Below are 19,735 nucleotides of genomic sequence, written 5' to 3' on the forward strand. Positions count from 1 at the left end.
AGACTAATGATGTACTCAGAGTAATATGAGTGATACTGCTCTTAAGAAAGTGGGGCAATCTTTTTTAGGTCATGTGTCATTTTGGTTTTAAACAATGGACCTTTTTAAAACAGATTTTAAACAGTTTAAAAAGCTTGTGTTAAAGATGAGCATCAGAAACTTGACATTTGTAAGTGCTGATGCTATAGTAGATTTTCTGTCTCAAAGAAGATGCTTATTTGATGGAACTTTGAAAACTTGACAGAAGGAATAGGGTCAGTGCTAGTACAAATAGATCAACAGGCAAGAATTTCAAAGGCAAAAATCTTAATTCCTATCACTAGTTCACAGTCCCTAGGAAGATATGTCAGGGTTATATGGTCAAAAACCTCATACTTTGTGAATGAATCAAAACTGATGTTTTGTTAGCTCCACCTAATTTAAAAATATAATCACTGAACGATATTTAATGTCATCAAAAGATAGAGCAAACTTGACCTTTTGCATTTCATTGAAAAGAACTGATCCATACCTTGTTATGGAATTGATGAGAAAATATCTCTTCTAGACTTAAATTAAATCTTTTAAATTAATTAACTTAAATTTTAAATAAAATTAAATCTTCTGCTCCTGTTATTTTTGAATTAAATTATGAATTAGGGATAGAGAGTTTAAATGTTATATAAAGATCATGGTGACATCTATTAGGCAGTAGAACGTGCATTTTACTCGGTTCCATTTACAAAATCTGTTACATTGTAAATTCCAAATGCTGTTTCCTAAATAGAATTTCCAGAACTTCTGTCAAATGCAATGCTTCCTGGTGTTGCTTTTAAGTAACTTATTGACTTCTCATCATATGCTACCTCATTTATGTTTTGTTTTGATCTCATACTTCTTTGCATGTTTGTTTGAAGCAGTTGGCCCAAACTTCTGAGAAAATCAGGAAGCCAGATTGAAAGAATGTCTCTTAGGAAGTAATCATTTCCTCTTGTTTTCTGTTTTACAGAATTTAACATTTGAATTTGGGATAGATTTTTTTTAAAGAAAAAGTGCAAGAAAAGTGCAAAGATGCTAGGTGTACATTTTAAACAAATTAAAAATAATTGACTCAAACACTAGAACAAGCTAAATTGTGAACGCTGGATATGGAAAAGAAGTGTGTTTTTTTTTTAATTTAATCTGTGTTTCCACTTATGCACTTCCAGGTGCATCACACAGATTCTCACTTGTTCTCCTTCTTAGCCCTTAATTTTCTTCTAAGCTAATAGCAAAGTCAGACAAGAGCTGATCATGGAGAACCACAGGCCTACCAATATATCTTTGTAGAGTTCTTTTTGGAGGTCGGAGGAGTTGCTTGAATCGTGTGAGCTGCTTTGCACACGAGTTAATGAAAACTTAGCCTTAACATAGAGTGAGAAGGAAATGAAGTCAGCCTGTACAGAAACTGCACATGGAACAGTATGAAATGCTGTATTGATCTCAGTCTTAAAACATTGGTCCATGTCCGAACAATAGCACGTTTATGGCTGAAGTCTCTTGGCTCTCCTGTTGTTGCACTAATTTCCTGAGCTAACAGTGATAAGGATAGAGACCTTCCATTCATGTTGTTTAAAAATCAGGGTAAAAATTCAGACACCAATTAAGGCATACAGCGAATGTAAAGGCTGCCTTAAAATATATATTTAAAGAATTTAATGCAGGTGAAACAAACTGTAACCCAGGATTTGTGTTGACTTCCCAACCCTATGTGGTCTGGTTATTCTCAAATTACAGATTAAGAGCTGCAAACTTTCATGATGGGCCACCATATGATCAAGAGCTTATTGAAGGAAGTAAAAAATATTTTACTGCTATCACAGGGCATTTGTCTTGCTCTTTGCTCCATTTCAAGATTAAATTTTATTTGTGTTCTTATGAGGAACAAGCTTTTCAATGATCTGTGTATATATATTTAGTGCCAGGAAATATGGAAAAAGTATGTAACACTAGAGAGAGGCATAAGCCACAAATTTAGATTGTGGCTTCTGTTCAGATCTCTCACTTCCAGTTTTACTGGGAGGTTCAGCCTTCATGTATTATTTTCTCATTTGTGTATTTATAACTCTCTATGGTTCATGGGCTATATTCCACCTTTCCAGATGTGGGCATGTTTCAAATGCATTAATAGATTTGGTCTAAATCTCTTTCTACAATTTTTGCATGTCTCATTCTAAACCTGTATTTTCTTCTTCTGCTTTTTTCCTCACTACAGCAAAAATTATAATTGAAAACTAGATGCATGGTTGCTTCAGGGGACGTCTGGTTGGTTTTGAATGTTACAGTTAAACCTTACTTTGGAAACTTTGCTTAGTAAGGAGATGCAGGAACCTTCCAGTAAAAGAAATGGAATTACAATAAAACAGATTATTATGATTTATAACTGGAAGGATTTAGCCAATTAAAAATTTAATAATTCTCATTTAATTATGAGGTCGTTATGAGAAAGCTAATGTTAAAATTTAGCATTGGCTCTAAGATAAAAAAGTAAAGCATGCTAGCACTAAGATGAGCTTTTGGGTTTGTGAGGAAAACTTCTGTGTGGCATTTAAAGTATTTCTGCTCAATGATCAGTTTAACTTTAGAAAAAGAAAGAAATAAAGCAATATGCATACAGTGATGATGATGAGACCTATTTTTATGTATTCAGCTAAATTAAAAAAAAATCTTTGATTTCTCTTGGTTCTATTAATCAAACTATTTTTGATGATTGATCTCCTTTCATGCCATCAGATTAATCTTCAGGTACGTAGTATTCAACAATGCTTTCATCACCATGGCTTGGTTTCTGGAATGGTTTTGTTTTTGTGTGTGTGTTTGTGTGGGGTTTTTTGGTTCCTCCACGGTACATGTTCATATTCCCTCATTCATCATTGTCTCACAGTGATATGGTAAAGCTCGTAGAAGTCTCCAATGACGGCGGGCCTCTGGGAATCCATGTAGTGCCTTTCAGTGCCCGGGGCGGAAGGTAACGTATCGTGTAGGATTTTACTTGCATTGTAATTTGCTCTGCTTTATCTTGCTTGTGTTAAGTTTTTGCATCGTGTGCCTTTGCCCTCTGTAGAATATTGTGTGTTTCTCAAGAGGCAGTCTCACTGGTTAAGAAAGGAAGAAATGCAACTTTACTGACTCTGTGCTTGGAATGGTCTCTATAGTTCAAAGGCTCTGCTCAGAAGGAGTTAGAATTGGGTGTTGTAATCTCGGGGGAAATTGAAGGATAAAGACATTTCCCTTTGGGCTCCTAAAATTTATAAACTTCTGCCCTAATTCATGGTGGATATTTGTGCAACATTTCCCTGCTGAATGTTTAAAGCCACAAGTTTCCAAATAACAGCAGGAATCTAACCCAGAGGCGTCCTACGCTTTTGCTAGTTAAGAATAGGGGAGAAAACAATCGCCACACTTTCAAAATTTAATGTTGTTCCATCTGTTGGGGTTAAAATGAAGTAGCAAAACCAGTTGAAACATTCTGGTTTGGGGAAAAGTGAATTTGTTTTATAGGCTGAAACTCCTGAAGTTGATTGTTCACTGAAAAAAAATTGTAAAGAAAAAGTAGTTTCCATTGAAAAATATGATATGGGGGATGTTATTAATAAGCAGAATACATAATGTCTAGTGCTTACTTTGCTAATGTAGAGTTTTAGTATTTAGAGTCATGAAGATTATCTCAGAAAAAAGTTAAACTTTTGTGTTAATTAGTGGTGGATTTCAAACTTTTAAGTACCTTGAAAAGTGACAACTTTTCAGCAACATATGCAAATTTTATTTTGGTGTTGCATATTCTAAATACACACTGTTCCTTCTCTCTTTAAGGAAAAGGGGAACAATTATATATATCTTAAAAGTAATCTTTGCACATGAAAAGGGGTGTTATATTCTCATGTCTGTTGTCCTGGTAGCAATTTCAGTTTTATAATTGAAAACTAACAAAATAACAAAACGAACTTGTTATACAAATGCATCTCTCAAATATTAATATGCTATTTTCAGAAATACTAGAGTATTTTAGGTGTTTTTCTTCCTATACCAAATATCTTCATGGGATTTTAAATACAGTATAAGAGTTTTATCTGTAGTTGTTATTTAAAACCCAATGCTTTCATAGTCATACTGACACGTATTATGAGAAAATGTAATTTGTTTTACTTTAAAGCTACTTTTGCTGGGGACTACAAGTATTAGAAACAATCTTCTGTTAAGTGGTGAATTCATCTCTTCATAATCTGAAATTCAGTAAATTCAATGTGGGGATGGAAAGGGCAGGAGTGAACAGTACTTCAAACGTCACTCAGAAGTAAATCTGGTAGAGTTAGAAATGTTTGAAATGTTCACACACTTATCTGGGATTTCAACAGTGTGAAGGGCAAGGAAAAGACCGGTTTAAGAATGTCAACTGCCTACTAAGTACTTGTTTAATAAAACTGATGTTAAAATATATATTTTGACATTTTGAATAAGAAATTTAACTTGAGTAAAATTCGCTTCCATCCTGTTAATGTGGTTGTCAAGTCTGAGGCAAAGCTCAAACTGTTCATACATAATGAGACCATGTCAAAGAAAGAAGCCATAACACAAAAATAAAATACATAATTTTTTAAAAAATAAATTTAACAATGTCATGCAAAATTATATGGTAAAGTTTTACTACAGGAAATCTAATTTTAAATATAGGTTTTTCAAATCAAGACTTACTGGAAAAGAAAATTCTGTTACAAGGGAAATAATTTTTATATTAAAATGTATCCTCTTTTTCTTCATAATACTAGAACTCACTTCATTGATGTAATTGCTGAGTTCTTTTGACTCTCCAAAAAACAATCTGCTGGAGAGGGGAGACACTTGGTCCTATGTCTTGAAAGTCTAGAGGAGCAGTGTTGGGGAGGATCTAGAATATTTCCAAAAGTTTTCTGCCATGCCCTGTGTGTTCTAATGAAGGAAAAGCAGAGTTCATTGCTTGGGATTGATTCTAAGCGCTTGTGTTGTGCTGCTGCTTTACTGTCTGCATACCCACGCCTATGCGTGCTTTCAGGTAGGATAAACACATTTTTCTCCAGCTGCCTCCAGTGTGGACAGGGAAAGGAACACACCCAGGTTCAGGTTTGAAGAAATTGGTGGGGTTAATTCTTTTTCCCTCTCCTGGTTTCCCACTTCTTTTGAGCAGATATGACACACTTGTTTCTCTTTTTGATATATTCAGAGGGAGAGCAGAGGCATGGCAGGGATTTTCTGCTTCCTACTTATTTCTCACTGTAGCACATGGCTGCTCTTTGTTCCTCCTCTGGCTGCAAAAAATAATTCTCCCTGCTACAATCAACCTACAACTCCCTGCTTACAATAACTTGAGCAGGGGATTTCCTTAGTAGATACCTAATTATAGAAAACCAAACACAGACTGAGTAAAGACTTTGAAGAATGTCCAAAAAAAAAAGATCTCGTGTCATATAGGTTAGTCCACTGTCCCATAGTTGTTTTGTATGTGCTTGCTAGAATTTGTTCAATTCTAGTTATGCTATGTTTTCAATTAATTTTCTTGTAATTCCTTTCTTTTGCTTTTGAAAATGTTACTCAAAAGGCAATGGTTATTGAATGAATAACTTGAAAAAGTGTAAAAATATATTATGCAGTTCACCTTTTGTTCCCCCATGCAATAAGCAGAAGCCTTCTCCCACCAAAAAATTCCACTCACTCCCCCTAAGGAAGCACTCCAAAACTCTAACAATTATGTGCCATAACTATGTTCTTTAGTTCTATTGAGAAAATATTTGACTTTTTAATGGTCTTTTGAGGGTTTGGAATAAGAATCTTTTGAGTACTGGCTTTTAATCTTGAACAAAATCTGTAAAGGTCCCTGCCTAATCTATATAGATGCTACAAATTATTTATGTTCCCACTAAAATAGAGACTTTTTTAAATTAAAAAACCTGTATTTCTCTGGGAAATGTAGTATTGATTTGTAAAGACATGGTGAAACTTCATTCTGTTTATGTTTTCTTGTTATCCTGGTTTTGCCTCTAGAAATGTGTCAGTCTTTTATTGGCCTATTTGATCATATGATTTTGTTAACAGATTTTGTTCACCTTATCAAAAGGAAGGAGGGTATACATATTCATCACCTTATGGTTGTGCATTTTTTAAGGATAAAAGTTTTGTTTTCAAACCTGCTGGCACAGTTTTGCAATGGCATAGATGCAGTGCTGAGCAGAAAAGGAGGCATGAAAATGTAAGTAGCAATGTGCTCAGATAAGAGTAGAAGAAAGCAGAAATCAATGAGAGAAAAATACGAAAGAAAATTCTAACTGTACAAAATTGCCTTACCACCAATCCTTCCTTCTTATTAGGTGCTCAGTGACAGGAGCAGTCAGTCCCTTAAGAATCTCATTTGGGCAGCCTGTATGATGTGGGATGTTATTTTGATGTTTAAGTGATGATGCACCAAGTTCTCTGCAAGCTCAACAGTAATTATAGCATAATTTACCATTATATGGCCTCTTCTACTTTTGAAATCTTCTCAAGCTGTATACCCAAGCTGCTCTTCTGAAATCCTGCTCTGTCTGTCTTTGGAAAGAGATTCAATTGACCCAAGGAATATATGAGATAACATCAGAAATACCTGTGAATAGTGATATGGAAGTTAGAGTCCCATAGTCCCAAAACTACTCTGAAGTCTACTTAGTAAAGCAGAACTGGAAAGGATTTGGATATTCATCTGAAAACCCCACAACAAACATCCACTAATAAGTATCAGACATGTTACTTTCATACAGACAGATATGCACAGTTCTGCCAGCTTTTCTTCCTGTTGAAGTATGCCACAAAATCCGTGATTAACCGTACATCTAAAACCTGCAGCTAAAAGTGTTTTTTTGTTATATATCCTAAATGTCTTAAAATATTAGGAAGTCTCAAAAGAAAGTAAGAAAAGAGAATTTTTGTCAGTTTAGATGACAAATGTACCAGGTTTTGTTGAAAAAAAAGAAAAACCTCAAATGAAGGTGGACATTTAAACATATACAACCCTAATTACCCTTACTAGAAATCTAGAAATTTGAATTTTTTTAATAGTCTATATTTTTTTTATTTTATTGGAAGTAGCCTTCATTTTCTAGAGTTTATAAATTCACCTCAGGTGTCACTGTAAAAATTTTAGTCTTAAACTCAAGGTACAAAGAAAACTAAAGTAATATCTAATGTCCATTGTCTATACTGAGAGTCCATAATATTGCCTTCAAGGTGCCTCTCTAATGATCATATTCTCTTTGATCAAGTAGGAGGTCCGTGCTGTCTGCCTCTCCATTTATTCTTCTCCTGCTTTTCCAGCCTTTTAAGTCTCAAAGGTAGCCATGGCTTTTAAAAACATATGTATGGGGAAAAAATTCTCTGTGGAGTGAATGAACCATTCCCTCACTCTTGTATCTGAATTCAAACTGTCTGATCTCAGCCTTTAAGAAGTTTTATAAGCATAATTTGAAATATTACTCAAGCCAAAAAGCTGAGGAGTGGTTACTAAAGATTGGGAATTGGTTCTGGATTTCAGGCATGAAATTTAAATGCCTCCACAGCAGTGCTGTGATGTCAATATTGGGTAAAGGAGTTTATGTGCAATTTAGCATTGATAATTTAACTTAAACAAACAAGCTGATATGCCTACTCTGACCTCTGAATCTAGGAATTTTAGGCTGTGTTTATATTCTTGTAGAACTTTTCAGAGATCTTTCATAGCATTGAAACCGCTGCACATCAGCTTTTCAATCAATCCTTATTTTTGTACCTTAATCTAGTTTTTGCCTTTTCATGTTAGTGACTTTATGTAAACATTTAAATTGGCTATTTTCTGTTCTGTCTGATTTGATTACACTACAGTTAGCTTGCAGGTAAATGGATAAATAACTTCAATGTGTACATACAATGGGCCATGATGGCCAAATCATATTCTAGATGCTCAATGTCAGTTTTTATTTTTACTTACACTGTCAGTTTTTATTAAGATAAATTATCATCATTTCCATACATCTGGATGGCATGTGGAGAACTACCCCAACTAAGTCAGGCAATTTAGATGTCAATAAAAAATTTGCTGCTTGTTTCTCGTTTTATCATTGGTTGTAATTTATACTGAGAACCGAAATGTTAACACATGTAGCTGAGTTTATTTTAATAGTATAATTAGAGTAATGAACCTTGTGGAAATACAGTGGTGCAAATGCTAATATAATCTCAGCTGCTTACATTCCCAATTAGGTATTTAAAACAAATACAAAGATTGAGCTCTGTGCTTTGGCAGTTTCCCTTCTGTTTCCGTGTCAGCTAATGTTAGTCTAAAACAGCACAGGTACCAAATTTCTGTTTATAATAATTGTTTCAACAGGATTGTAGACTTGCAGAGTGTTTTGTGAAGGCTTATTTGATATTTAATCTCATTCGTGAAAGAGTTGGAGTTTAAAAGATTTGTAATGGAAGAATTTATATTAGAAACTATGTTGACTTACTTTAACTGGACAAAATTAAGGAAATTCAAATATACCCATACATTTGTATGCTACACGGTTATGTTTAAAAAAAATGTATATACTGACTTTGGTACTTTATACCAGATGAGTTTAGATGCTTTCAAAATTTATGTCTTCCTAATGTAGGAAACAAAATATTGAAGCTGCAGTAGAGCTCCACTCTCCAGGATTAATGATGGTGGCATATGGCAGGGAAAAAAAATCCAATTTGTTTTTAGGTTACTGCATATTTGCAATATCAGGTCTACTCTGTTTATCTGCAGTTGCTGCAACAACAAACAAGAATTCCCATAAAGTCTTTTTTAGAGTCACATTCTTACATCTAACCATAATATGCTGAAGAAATAGTGTAGGAAATTGGTAGGCTTTTGTTAATTTTTGAAAAACATACATTTTCCATAGTTCCCAATCATTTGGGAAATTGGTTCTGGAATTGTGTCTAAAGGGATCTTTTGTGCCATGTGTTTATATAAAACATTAAATAAATTAAAAGGCACTGTGAGAAGCCTGGTTTCAGGTTTGAGTCAGTCTGTTCATCCAGCCTTGAATTTGCTCTCAGTGACTTTAGCTTTACATGCCTTGGTTAACCTAGCTCTAACATTTGTTAAGAAGCAAAATCCTCACGAGCACCATATGCCATGTTAGAGATGAGCAGTCTTGCATTAGCAGAACTTGTAGCCTTTGTTTAATGAGATTATTTACAATTTTGACTGGTAGTTTGTTTATCTGTTACATTATTCTACTATTGGTTAGGATTAGTAATATTTTTACCGATTTGAGAGCCTAAGTAGAATAAATTTAAAAAATATCAAACCATGCATAAAGGTGCATCTTGCATTAATAATTTGATATAAATTCAGAATGTGAGATAGTAGAAAGCAAGATTTCAAGAAAAATGCTGTCAAAACTATTGATAGAGCAATTATTTTGTAATCATAAGTACATGGGAACATTGGGATGAAATAACCACATTATTTAGTATCATTTATTGTCATTGTATTAACTTAGATTGTTGTACTTTGTGTAGATATTGTTTTGATATTTTGATATTTTTAATATTTAACCATTTAAACCAAACACCCATTGTTGTTACTCGGTATGCTCTTGTGCAGGCATTGTATGCACATCCAAATTCTGAATGGTCTTTGGACACTGCAGAGGAGTTGGGCATCAAATGAAAGAAAAGGAAGAGTAGACACAATTCCTTCCTTTCCTGCTCAAGTATTTTGTTGGTTTTCACTTAAATGTAGCATTCCCTAGTTTATATTTGCTTTGCCTATCTCTTCCCTATTTAGAGTTGTGCTCTTCAGTAGCTTCACTTTGTGGGTCAAAGACAATCTCCCCAAAATAAGTTAATCAACTCACAAGTGAAGAAGTCGCAAACTTGTTTTCTAACACATCAGTTTTCTTTGTCAAAACTATAACTCTGATAAAAATAATGTAGTGAAGCCATACACGTATTTTTATTTTTACTATTAATATAACTGTTAGTTTGGTTCTTCAACTATCAAACCATCTATAATTTCTTTATAATTATTTATCAGTTTTAAAAATCTGAGACTGCCTTCAACATTTATTTTAGTGAACAGAAGGAAAAAAGGGATTGAATCAATATTTTAAAGTTTGTTTTGTTTTACTTACTGTGACTACATAACCTAATAATGATCAGAAAATTATAGTACAATAAATGGAGCACAACACGGTCACTAGGTTTAGTGTGCCACTGTTGAGGACTTATAGAGTTTTTTGTCATGCAAATGTCTGACTCAAACTTAATTTGATGATTTGTGTTGTCAGAATGCTTTATGTTGTTTTTCTCCTCACAATCTGTTTACATGTTTAGATCCTTTCAACATCATATCTTAATGTCTCTAGGTGGTTCCAAAATGGAAATACTACCAGGATAATTTCTTCTACTCCTTTATCTGCCTTGTAGGAGAAAATGTATGACTGTTCTGTAAAAAAAAAGTATTGCCAGCTTATGCTGGCAATGAATTGGTAAATGAAGAATTTTAAAGTGGAAGAAATAAGTTAATTGTGTTTTTCTGACCCATTTGATGATTTGATGAAGTGCATAGGTAACTTTTGAGCACATGAGGAATCCTTCTAAGCACCATTGGCTGCTCATTTGCTCTGAGGTGTTATGTGTGAATGGAAGTGCTGTGATCACTGAAAGGTTTTTGCTTCAAAGACATGCGTGGTCTTGCAATTCCTACTGATTTGGAAACAAGTATTTTTCACGCCGTGCCTTGAAATGAATTCTGAAAAAAGTAATGCTGTTGACTTGGATGTTCTGAGTTTGACCCACTGATAAATCCTGTGGGATTTCACTGTAAAGCTGATCTTTAAAAAAAAAAAAAAATCAAATGCAGTGCTGATGCAACAATAGTCCTGAAGATTGAGTTCTCCTTCAGGTAGAGAGTTCAGGTATAGGAACATCACTGACTTTTCATAATGTCCTACCAGTACCTCAGAAGTCCATTCTTCAGGATCCTTTTTCATAATTTCATGTTGCATATTTGTTCACCTTTTCTCTCTAAAGATGTCCTTAAGATGATACTGTGGGTAAGCACGAAACAGTGGGGAATTACCCATTGCACAGAGGCTATCAAATGGAAATTGTCTTCAGTTAATTAATTTAAGATAAGATTCTGAATTTAAAAATAGCATTTAAATTTTTAATTTCCTCTTTTTTGTTTTATTAAAAAATGTTCAGATTTAAAAATAAAAGCATTTAGTTCACATGAAATTACTGAATTCTCTATCCATCCCCTCATTACAGGCTGCTTATTATGAGATGACCCCATGTTTCACTTGCATAGGAGTAGTAAAGGCTGTGGCATTCTCTGCCAATTCAGAAATTCAGATTTTAGGTTGAACCTATTCAGCTTCAGTTAACTAGCAGAAAAGCTGTCTTTTCTCAATATGTGATGGTTCTTGGAGTTTTTACTGCACAGAAATATTGGCCTTTTTCAAGAATGGACGTGCTGTCATCCCACAGCCTGTTCATTTTTACTTTTGACATGTTTGATTCACCTAGACTTTTTGTTTTATGGAAAAGAGATAATAAATCAGGTAATTCTTGAAGTTATTTGAAATTGTGCTATCCTACTTCAAGGTAAAGATGGTTTAAAATATTGTTTCTGTAGTGATCATGATAAAATATTAAATCAATAGGATTTTCTATGTTGCAAATTAGTCAGATAGTAATAATTTGTAATCTTAATGTTCCAGAACCCTGGGGCTGCTGGTGAAGAGACTGGAGAAGGGTGGGAAAGCTGAACAAGAAAACCTTTTCCGTGAGAATGATTGTATTGTCAGAATTAATGACGGAGACCTGCGGAACAGGAGATTTGAACAGTAAGTGCTCTTACCACATGTTACATTGCATTATTTAACACTGCACCTTGGAATAATTTGAGGAAGGTAAGAAAAACATCTCTATGCTTGCCTTTCTAATAAAGAAAAGGTGCACTTAGGGACATTAGTTACTTTTATATAGCCAGACTAAAAAAAAATCAAGATAATTATTGTTGTTAGAGTATATGCAATTCTCATTTGAATGTTTTTATACATGATAATTTTTTTTCTTCTTATATTGGTAATCTGTTTTTCTTGAAATTCCCATATGACTTTTACTCTTATGCTTGCAACGCACCATGTTCAATATAAATGGACAACTTGAAGGCTTTATTTTTAATATTTTAAAAATATGTGGGTTTTTTGATTGTGTGAGAACTAAAGGTGCTGTATATGCAGAAACTTCCTGGAGAAGTTTAAAGATATTTAAATGTATAAATATTTGCTTCATGGTTGTCTGGACTTGGTAGAATCTTGAAATGAATCAGAAAGACTTTTAAGAGGGAAATTAGATTGTAGTTCACATTCAGGTAAATGAAAGAAGAAAATAGAAAAGAGGTATGCAGGTAATGAGTGATTTCATGGATGACAATATTTTTCAGAACTCCATAACACTCTGGGGGCCAAAAATCATTTGTTCTGATTATCTTATATTTAATATATATTTGAAATGCACTTTTAATTTCTTTGCTTCTAACCTGAATTGAAACATAACCCTGTACCATATGGTTGGAAGCAGCTTGTCTCTGCTTGTTCTAAGGTTCTGAATCACAGTTTGTAAAGTCTGTGAAGAGACTTTGTTGACTTTGTATACTGTGGATTGTGACCTTGAGCCCAGTGTCTGTCTGTACAGGATTGAGCATTTTTTCCCTATTTCTTAATGTTGCATTCTGATAGACTACTGGCTGAAAAAGAATTGAAGTGTAAGCTAGACTTGTTGCAAGACTGCATATAACCAGAAAATTGTGGAATACATAGCCTTTTTATAATTACTAATTTTCATTCTGATAATTCTGTTGTCATTGTGGTAACAGCTATCGCAATTATTGCAATTATCAAGGTTCAAAACAAAAGGACACTGCAGTCCTGCTATAGAACTGTCTGCATTTCAAGACTGTGGTTAAAATTTTTGCTTTTCGGAATCCAGTATTTGCTACATTAGTCGTTAAGCATATTTAACCATAGTGTTGCCCTAAAGCAGTAAACCTTAGCGAAAAGCAGACCAAATAGGCTAGTAAACAGATTCAAGTTTTATGGTTTATGCTTGAGTGCAATGTGTCTGTCAGCTCGTGTTGCTTAATTAACATTAGTAATTATGCTTATAATGTCTCGTAGTCTGCCAGTCCTAATTTGCTAATTTTCTGTTCATTTGAAAACCTAGAGCACAGCATATGTTCCGCCAAGCCATGCGTACGCCGTTCATTTGGTTCCACGTGGTCCCTGCGGCGAATAAAGAGCAGTACGAGCAGTTGTCCCAGAGTGAGAACATGTTCTACTCCAGCCGCTTCAGCCCCGATTCCCAGTATGCTGATGGCAAAAGTATTAACAATTCTGGACTTCACACGTTACAAAGAATGTCTAGAGCGGGTAACCACCCTGATCAGACTGACTCCTACTCGCAGCTACCTCACAGTGTGAATTCATCAGGGAAACCACCCTCTGGCCTGGTACCATCACCTCAGAAAGTTCTCACCTCCACAGCAAACAGTGGCTATAACACCAAAAAGATAGGGAAGCGGCTCAGTATACAGCTGAGAAAAGGTAAGGCACCAGTGTGCTCCTCATAGAGCAGGAGGTGTGCGTGTAGGTATGTGTGTGCCCAGTGCCACTGTCCTGGGCAGCAAGGCTGGCAGGAGCAGGGGCTGCAATGGGTTGATTCTTGAAGCCAAGGGACTGAGTTGTCCATGAGAGCAGGCACAGGAGACCCACCCTACATTCAGCATGTGCAGCATGCTTGCAAAAGGCCATTTTGAGGAGTTCTTTCACATTTTTTTCTGTTTCTCAGCTAATAAAGTAGTGCAGTAAATGCCTCAAATTCTGTTGGCCAAGACCCAGGGAGTGGTGAACTATTTAATATAAACAACTAAGGTAAACTGGCTCATGTTCTGTACTTTACAGTTAGGACTTTTCAAATTGAGTTTTGCCATTAGATTTTAAGAGTGTTTTGGATCCAGTTGGTAAATTAGACATTCTAATTTCCAGCTAAAGCTTTCATTTTTTTCCACTGAGATGTTAAAACCTTTGGTTGAGATGTAATGAGATACTTCCTGTCTTGGCCCTTATGCTAATATAATTTGAATGGGGGTGAGACAGACTATTTAAAGTAGTGTGTGCTTGTCTCAACATCTGTGTTATATGTACACATGTAGATGTACGTCCGTAAAATTTTTATGATGTGAGAAAATTTGGTATTTTTTTTGTAGTTAATGTGTAGATGCTTTTAAGATAGTTTGAAGTATAACAAAATGACATTTAGATGCCAGTATTCTTAGCTCTTGGGAAATTATTTTTTTAAAGGATTATACATGCAGTAAGCTTTATGATAGTCAAATGAGCATGTTTAAGATTAGCTATCATTTGGTCTCTAGCAACAAGAATGGTATGTACATTACACAGCAGAAAGTTTACCCATATGACAGTGTTCTCCATGAACTTGGAGTGCATTTCCCTTAAGATACCCTATGTGCTTAATGTTAATAATATTAATTAATTGATCTTTTTATTGAAAGACATTGAAGACAGTGCATTGAATGATAGAGATTTTACAGTTTCACAGGTACCAGGCTACTTGTCACATTACCATTATGCTTTACTTTCTATGAACTTCACATGAACCACCAGATTGCTTCTTTCTGGTTGCTGAATTTTAAGCTCTACAAACTTGGATGACATAAGGTTGAGTTGACAGTTTGCTTCTGTTGTTGATGCTCCTTCAAGAATTTCTCTAGGCCATCAGCTCAGATCAGCCTTCTTGGAAAAACTTGCTGTTATTGGTTGAGTAAGGAATCCGTGTGCTTATAAATATGCTCTCAGTCACTACAGTGATTTCTACCTGGGTTTTTTGTGTCTGTGGAAGTCTTTAGAAATATTACGTGGACAGTACATAAAAGAATTCTCAGCCAGAAGTAGAAACAAACATTTAATATAATTTAAAAAGCACCAACAAATATATAATTTGGGACCACAATATTTTTGTGTGAAACAAACATGGTGTTATAGCTCCTCATAAGATGCAAGCATATAATTTGGTGTGTTAGGGATTTTTGACTGTGATATGATGTTATGTTTGGTAATCTTGCACTGGATACTGTTTCAGAAATACTCCTCCCAAGGCTATAATGTAATTTATCCTTGCTGGCACTAATATCTTAGGTGGGTGTGGACTAAAGAAGATGCATTCTACCTGTTGATGAAAAGTGATCTCTCTAAGATATTTTAACATCTAGTTCATACCAGAGGAGTTTGATGGCTCCTACAATAGTAAGAACCTTGAAATATATTTAGAATATATTTCAGATGTTTAAAGAGGATATCTGTTTCTAACAGTTGGCTTGAGAATACTACTTATGGTGGAATGGCAGCTAGCTCAGGTTATAGATACAGGTAGAAACAGCATTTTGTGCACGGTAAAAATAAAGAGAAACATGCATAAGGAAAGAGGCCTTTTTATCATTGCTGTCTTTCATTTGTTAATACCCACTGTAGAAAGAAGCATGCCCTCCTATTTTGACTTACATTTGATCACTCTGGGAACATGCATATGGAACAACAAAGGCAGCAATATACTTAAGGATGCTCCAAGTATTTTGTGGTAAATATGAGTTCAATAGGGATGTTGATTGACTTTGATGATTATTTCTAAGGATGGATTTCGTAATAATACAGGCTTTATAGATATTTATCAAATGTTCTTATTTGTAGTTGGCAGGCAGCAGTTTCACCAGTTAGCATCATTATTTTAAAAACTCATTGTGAGGTGCATTAAGGGCATGCAAGGTGTTGTCCTGAAATGCAGTTTTCATTTAACCTGTACATTCTGATAATGGATATAGTATATGAGAATTGAATCTTTTGCAATACAGACAGATCGTCTTTATTACAGCTTTATTTTTATATATTGCATAAGCTTTATGATATAAGATGACAATCTAGAATAACCCTACAGTATGTGCTTCTGTAATTATGATTTCTTAATATTTATTGCTGATTTGGCATTTTAAAATAACCTGAACTTTCATAGGATTTAGCTGTTTAATAAAGTCAGAAGAGAAGGTCAGTCATATGTTTCAGTCAATGCGGAATGTTTGTTGGCTTTTCTAAATGAAAATGGATATCTGTTTATCTTGCCTTAAAGGTCAAGGCCTGAACTTTTAGCATATAGATGTAGGGGTTACTGCTGATATTCTAATGCCACTAAGGCTGTATAGCAGTCTAGCTTAATAGCTCACACAAATTAAGATAATGCAAGACATGACAGCGAGCCTATGTTTATATACATTTTGGTGTAAACCGATACACAGTAAGTATAAATAAATAAAAATAGTTCTTTGCAGCTAATGAATAAAGAAAATAAAACCACTGATACAACACCCAGAGTGTTAGGACAAACTTTGACCTCATATGCACCAGGACACTCCCAGAGTGTTCCTTCTTTGGCTGCAAGCGTTTGAACCAATGCTACTGAGAGGAATTTCGTCCAACACTTATAAATAATAAATAACCAATTATACAGCAAATGACTCTAAGGCTCAGTCTTTGAGCACTTAGTAACTCACAGCATTTAGCCTGATACTCACTAAAGCTTTCAAAAGACTGCTTTTCCATTGGACGTTGTGCTACTCAGATTTCATATCTCCTGCTTTTGATTCTGCTGTACTGAGACAAGCCTGAAGTACCCAGTCTGGAAATTACTTAATCTTATTCGATTGCCCTTCAGTATAATGCTCATTGCATCATATGATTTCTATCTATAATTGCATATTCGTATAGCTAAATTACATATAAAATTCTGGAAGTAAAATGTCAGCACTGAGCTCATGTTTCTTAAGTTAGTCCTAGTTCCACCAAGTATTTGCTAATTTTTTTGTATGAAGTTATCCAGTGCATCAGGATTTCAGTGCACATCTCCCCATTTCCAAAGGGTGACTTAGCCACCGACCATGGGAGTTGTGATTATCTCTTCCTTTTTGGCCTCTCTTGCAAAACAAGAAGAAAGAGAAAGAAAGGAGTGACAGAACTGTCAGGAAAGCTGTAGTGGTTACCAAGTCCATCACCAACAGGACATAGTAGCTCTGTTCTAGAAGATAAGTCCTGAAACAAGGGAGGCACCTCTGCACAGTGTAGAAGAGAAAAATGGTTAAATTGTAGATGTGAGCAGGATTACGAGACTTTGCTCTTCAGAGTTTCTTGTGTCCTGTTTGGCTTGCTGGCCTCGCTGAAGTTAATATAAGGCTACATCCTGCATACAGAGCTGAAACCCTGCAAGTCCCACCAAGGGACTGGGCATTCAGTGCTGTGGCACAGTGACACTCAGCCCTGCTGCACCCAAGTTCCTTTCTGCAAGAAGTCGTTGGAGACACAAATTTGCCATGGATAGCTTGGGAGTGTGCTGATATGAAATGGCATCGTATTTGCTCTGGAGTGGAGCTCGTCTGTGGACAATTACTTGTTTGCTTGGGTTTGTATAGGAGTGTGTACAAGACAGGACCCTGAACTTGTCTGTAACATATCTGGCATCGTGTATCTGAAGTGTACAGATTTATATGCATTTTTCATTATACTCTCCTGCTTTCCCCACGCGGTTTCTTGAGCCAGACTTTGAACTGACATTTTAAATTTTTGTTTAAGATTTCTTTTGAAGTGATATGTTATCTTAAAATTCCTGCTCAGATGCAGAAAGAGTGTTTGTCACTTTTGAAATGAAGCATGTAGATGCCTAAATTACTTCAGTGACCTTGAGAAATGAGATTCAAAAGTGAAGCAAATAATTTTGAGCATTATTAGTCACTGAAGAAGCATAAACTGCATCAAATTTCATATTTCCATTTTTTTTAAACCACTTTTGATCACCATTAGTAGGCTGTAGCATAAGGGGAAAAGAACACTTCTATTAGGTTGATCAAAGATCTTCTTGAGTGGTCTGAGCTTTACTTGGAGGAAAAAACCTCACTTGTTCCAAATCACTCAACTACATAAAAATGGGCATGCAATTAGTCATGATTGTGCATATGGCTGCAGAAATTTTATAGACAGCTGAGCAGTCAGCCTTCTAAGCTGTCATTTGCATGTACAGTAATCCTGACTACATGTGCACAAATTCTGAAAATACAGGGAGCAGTAAAATGGTCTTGTTTAGTTTAATGATGCCCCTTACAATAAGATCCTGTTTGCTGTTCAAATCTTACATGAGGTTCAGTTCTTAAAAAAACCCATTAGTTTCCAATGTGGAACACTAGGATAATTAGTTCAACAGTCATCCATTTCTATCTGGATCTCCAGAAAGAGTCTCCTGTGAAAAAACCAGGAGGTTGAAGTGCTTGGAAGGACAGTGTCAGCTCTGACTATCGTTAGAGAACATTTGGCCCTTCTGCTTAGTTTTATTATAATATTATTTCTCTCCTTATTTTCCATTCCAGTATAATCTACTACTTTCATTAAGTGATGATGCTTTATTTTTTAGTTTTTGTGATATTGTGTCACACTATCTGCAACCAACCTTGCTTATTGTTTCAGGAAAATGAGAGTGTGTTCTTTGTCTTGCATGAAGAATCTACACTTTCCCCTAACAATCCTTTATTCTATCTGAATATGAGTTTTCCTTGTTAAGGTTGCTCTGAAATCTTCTCTGCCTTTCTTGTATAAGTACTAAAAAAATGTGGTGCCCAGTTGTCAGTTTTTAGAAGTTTTCTATTGTTTTAGAAGTGTAATTTTCTGCATTTCTTGTTTGTTTGTAATTGTTTTTTTTAATTTAAAAATATCTGTATTGAACTCCCTGAGAACTCATATGCATTTTCTTAAATTAGACTTGAAGGCATAGCATGATTTACGTTTAGCACTGCTTACAATGCTAAAAGGCAAGACAGCTGTAAGAGAAGTATCATAAGATGTTGACAGTGTAGGTCCTTTAATTGTTCTTTATTGGTCTCTGAACCAGTGTCCTTTTGAGAGGGATGAAAACACTGCAGAGGTGATCCTGGCTTTTTGTATCCTATCCTGTCTGTATTTCTACCTGGGAGCACATTTTGCTGCTGAGAATTGAGACCTGCAGTTGGTGCTGAATGAAGGATGCACAACTATCTGTAAAGGATACCTTTAGACAGAAATGTTATGCCAGACACATCCTTCCCTTCAAGAAGGTAATCCCGGCACTAGTGAGAAATTAAACACTTCTCTGGGAGATAAGAGTCTAGTCATCTGTAGTAAAATTTAATAAAATTTTAAACATTCTGTCAGTTTATGATCAGACTGTTTCCAAATGAAATTATGATGCTCGTTTTAAAAATATGTTTAATTAAATTATAGGAATGGATTTCCTCTCCCCCTTACCTTAAAGCTGCCAGAACCTTTTTCTTCCAAAACAGCAATTGGCACATCAAATCTGCCACTTTTCTATTTGTACAAAACAGATTTTTTACCATTGCAACTGCCCTTTTTATTTTATATTTGTATTTAAAACTACTTTTTCTTCAGCTCAGAGCTGGCTGAGCTGTTGAGGGTAATGAGACTTTAGAAAGCATGTTCAGCATCACATTCAAGAAAAAAGGAGAACTCTAACTTGTCCAGAGAGCTGTTGATTTATCAAAGAAGCCTAAGAATTTTAATTACACAAATTAATGGGTAATTTTTAAATG

The 19,735-nt window shown here is 35.0% G+C and overlaps 1 protein-coding gene across 12 annotated transcripts in view; it reads left to right on the forward strand.

The window, feature by feature from the left end:
- Window positions 1–19,735, forward strand: part of PARD3 (par-3 family cell polarity regulator) — a 442,545-nt gene that overhangs the window by 226,440 nt on the left and 196,370 nt on the right. For all 12 annotated transcript variants that reach the window (XM_088159644.1, XM_088159672.1, XM_088159667.1 and 9 more), the window contains 3 exons: window positions 2,903–2,986; window positions 11,760–11,885; window positions 13,267–13,646. In XM_088159644.1, the coding sequence (XP_088015770.1) occupies window positions 2,903–2,986; window positions 11,760–11,885; window positions 13,267–13,646 (590 nt within the window). The remainder of the gene's footprint in view (window positions 1–2,902; window positions 2,987–11,759; window positions 11,886–13,266; window positions 13,647–19,735) is intronic.

Source organism: Sturnus vulgaris, chromosome 1 (genome assembly GCF_052056855.1).
Source record: "Sturnus vulgaris isolate bStuVul1 chromosome 1, bStuVul1.hap1, whole genome shotgun sequence".
Taxonomy (NCBI): Eukaryota; Metazoa; Chordata; class Aves; order Passeriformes; family Sturnidae; genus Sturnus; species Sturnus vulgaris.